General features: G+C 36.5%; 1 protein-coding gene across 2 annotated transcripts in view; it reads left to right on the forward strand.

Annotated features, from left to right (window-relative positions):
- Window positions 1,024-3,607, forward strand: part of LOC104741991 (uncharacterized oxidoreductase At4g09670-like) — a 4,187-nt gene continuing 1,603 nt past the window's right edge. Inside the window, exons 1-2 of one of the 2 annotated variants that reach the window (XM_010462949.2) lie at window positions 1,024-1,552; window positions 1,628-2,062. In XM_010462949.2, the coding sequence (XP_010461251.1) occupies window positions 1,091-1,552; window positions 1,628-2,062 (897 nt within the window). In that variant the 5' untranslated portion in view covers window positions 1,024-1,090. Of the gene's footprint in view, window positions 1,553-1,627; window positions 2,670-3,607 lie in introns of those variants that run through there. The other variant, XM_010462948.2, reaches the window with a different exon arrangement.

A 3,607-nucleotide genomic window follows, 5' to 3' on the forward strand; every position in this document is an offset into this window, starting at 1 on the left:
ATTCTTATTAATTTCCTCATTCTTTTTCATTTTTTTTCATGGATCCAGTTCCGGTAATTGTGTTTCCAGTAATTGGCTAAAAAAACACAAATATGTATTTAAGCAACACGCATGTTCGCGATGTAAACAAGTTAGGCACAATGTGGAAACTTGTCGGATGTAGTATTGTTTTAATACATTTGTTTTATTTTGTGTAATAACTCAGCCGTCAAGCATTATAACTCAGCTGTCATATTAATCGATGTGACTTTTCGTTTTCTGCTTTCAAATTATTTCTTGTAATAACTCAGCCCGAAAGCATTATAACTCAGCCGCCATATGAATCAACAAGACCTTTCGTTTTCCCGTAAATACTATAACTCAGCCGTCAAGTCGTATAAATCAGTCATTTGTTTTCAGATTATTTATTGTGATAACTCAGCCACAAAGCATTATAACTCAGCCGTCATATGAATCGACGAGACCTTTTGTTTTCTCGTAAATACTATAACTCAGCCGTCACATTCCGGAACTCGAAAACAAGGGCAGCTTAGATGGAAACAAACAAGACAACGACGACGAAGAGATAGAGAGCGAGAGAGGATAGCAAGCGAGTTCGACGAGAGATGACGGAGAGAGAGTAGAGAAAGACAGAATATCGCCGGTGGAATTAGAGTTCGACGACGAGAGAGAGAGTTTTTTTCCGGATTGTGAACAGTAAAAACTGTTCAGTTTCCCTCTTTTTTGATATAAAGAAGAAAATATGGATTCTAGAAAGAAAAAAAAACTGTATAATAAGATGGATTATGGAAAATGATGTGTATTTTAATTTATTGATGTGTATTTTTTATTATTTTTCTAATCAAAATTAAAAAAATAAATCTAAGAAATAAATTGTAATTATACTCATACTAAAATATCTGAGCAATTTTTTGAAAATTTTTATACATCAAGAATAAACCAATTTTTTGTTTTTGGGGTACATCTGAATAATTTTTTAAAAAAATAATTTACCAATTAAATATAGAAATTAGCCGACAAAAAGATTGATGTAATAAGGGACCAGAGTCTTCTTCACTTCTCTTACCGGAAAAAAAAGGTTGATGTAATAATGTCCGGCGACAACCCAATCCGAATCGGACTGTTAAGCTGCACCAACATAGTCCGTAAACTCTCTCGAGCCATCAATCTCTCTCCAAACGCAACTATCTCCGCCTTAGCCACCACCACCACCAGCTCCATCGAAGAAGCTAAATCATTTGCTGAATCTAACAACTTCCCTCCGAACACGAAGATCCACAGCTCCTACGAGTCGCTTCTAGAAGATCCTGATGTAGACGCCGTCTATTTACCTATTCCGGCTAGTCTCCACGTGGAGTGGGCTGTACGCGCCGCGTGGCAGGGTAAGCATATACTTCTTGATAAGCCTGTTGCTTTAAACGTCTCTGAGTTTGATCAGATCGTGGAAGCTTGTGAGGTTAATGGTGTTCAGTTTATGGATGGGACTCAGTGGATGCATAATCCTAGAACTGCTAAGTTCATGGACTTTATAAAGGATTTTGAGATTAAAACTGTAAGTCTTAAATTAGTAACTTAATCTTAGTTTCTTGAAATTAATTACACAACGATGGTTGGTTCATATATGCAGGTGCATAGTTGTTTCTCATTTGCAGCAAACGAAAACTTCTTAAAGCATGATATTCGTGTAAAAGCTGGTCTTGATGGGCTTGGAGCTCTTGGTGATACTGGATGGTACACAATCCAAGCAGCTCTTGTTGCCAACAACTTCGAACTTCCGAAAACCGTCACTGCCTTGCCCGGTCCTGTCTTAAACGATGCCGGAATCGTTCTTTCTTGTGGTGCATTGTTCGATTGGGAAGAAGATGGGATTACCGCGACGATCTACTGTTCCTTCTTGGCAAATCTAACGATGGAGATAACCGCGATCGGTGCGAAAGGTACGGTCAGTGTTCACGACTTTGTTATCCCGTATCGGGAAACCGAGGCTGCGTTTACTACGAGCACTAGAGGTTGTCTTAGTGAACACAAAGTCATGACCGAGCTTCCACAAGAGGCGTGTATGGTGATAGAGTTTGCTCGGTTGGTTGGAGAAGTCAAAAACAGAGGAGCTAAACCGGATGGGTTTTGGCTGAGCTTTAGCCGGAAGACGCAGCTGCTTGTTGATGCCGTGAAAGAGTCGATTGATAATAACCTTGAACCGGTTATTCTCTCCGGACGGTAAAGAAAGAGCTCAGATCATATGATTCAACGAACAAGTGGCATCAAGATGCGTTTGAGAAGATTTTCCTGCATTATAGTGGCCCGTAAGGAAATTGCTTCAGATATGGAAGGTATAATAACTAAAAGGATCTCCAAGGTGATTCTCGATATGCAGAGTGCAACAGATGATGGTTGATGGCGACAAATATACACATCCCCTGCAAGAAAGACAAAGGGAGATGTGGGAAACATTTCCTAGCAAACGATCTTGTGGGGTTTGAGGAGAATGTTAAGATATTAGTTGGCTATTAATTTGGTGGAGGTATAAATTCAGATTTCTATATTTATGAAATCTATATCTCCCAAAGATCACTTTATTAGAGAAGAAGAATACACTAATCTTGATCCATTGCTTGATTATGCTTGATGATGGATCCAAGTCTTCAGCAATTGATTTGTTTCTTCCCTTACTCCTTATTGCTTTGACGTGATCTTTGATGAAGAAGATCACTAATCTTTTTTTCTGGTGTGTATTTGGTGTGGTAGTGTTTCTCACGTTATGAGAACACAACCGTTGCAGTAATGATTCAACAACCACACACATATATATATATATACATGTATATATAATCACTTTTAAAGAGTTTTATTGGTTCGTAATAACTCCCCTTAATATGTATAGACATAACATATACATGTATATATATTATTTATATGATATAATTAAGAGAAGGGAAGATGGTTATCAATACATCCAAATTCTAATACATTAATTGAAACCGATTCATCACGGTGTCGTTTTTAATATAAGAATCCACAGTGTTAAATATAAACACTGTGGATTCTTATATTAAAAACGACACCGTGATGAAAGACACATAGACCACAATGTTAATATGAAAGACACAGGCCACACAACATATAATATAAAATATTTTTACATTCTCCTACTTGAATTTTGTGTCAAATTAATGGTTTAATAACTTTAATGCGCATTTTAATATCAAGTTCTCTTAACCTTTAATAACTTAAATAAAATCAAACTAATCGAATCATGGCGGTCACACGTCATTGAACGACATGTTCCCTTCCATGTATCACAAATCAATTCCAATTTTATATTATTCTTTTATATTGAGAAGAACCTTAATTCTCAAAATACTTATGTTATCTATAAACCATAAATGTGTATACATACTTTAATGATAATATGTTTAATAAAAAACAGAAACATAACATTAAGTGAATTCATAGTGTCTCATACATAATAAGCATCCTATAATCAAAACAGCAAGGTCTTATCTATAACACCTATACGCTCTACATGGCCAGTGAACACATTGGGTGGTAATCCCTTAGTTAGCGGATCTGCAACCATCATATCCGTCCTTATATGCTCAAAAGACAT

The sequence above is a fragment of the Camelina sativa genome, chromosome 14 (genome assembly GCF_000633955.1).
Source record: "Camelina sativa cultivar DH55 chromosome 14, Cs, whole genome shotgun sequence".
NCBI classification, from domain to species: domain Eukaryota; kingdom Viridiplantae; phylum Streptophyta; class Magnoliopsida; order Brassicales; family Brassicaceae; genus Camelina; species Camelina sativa.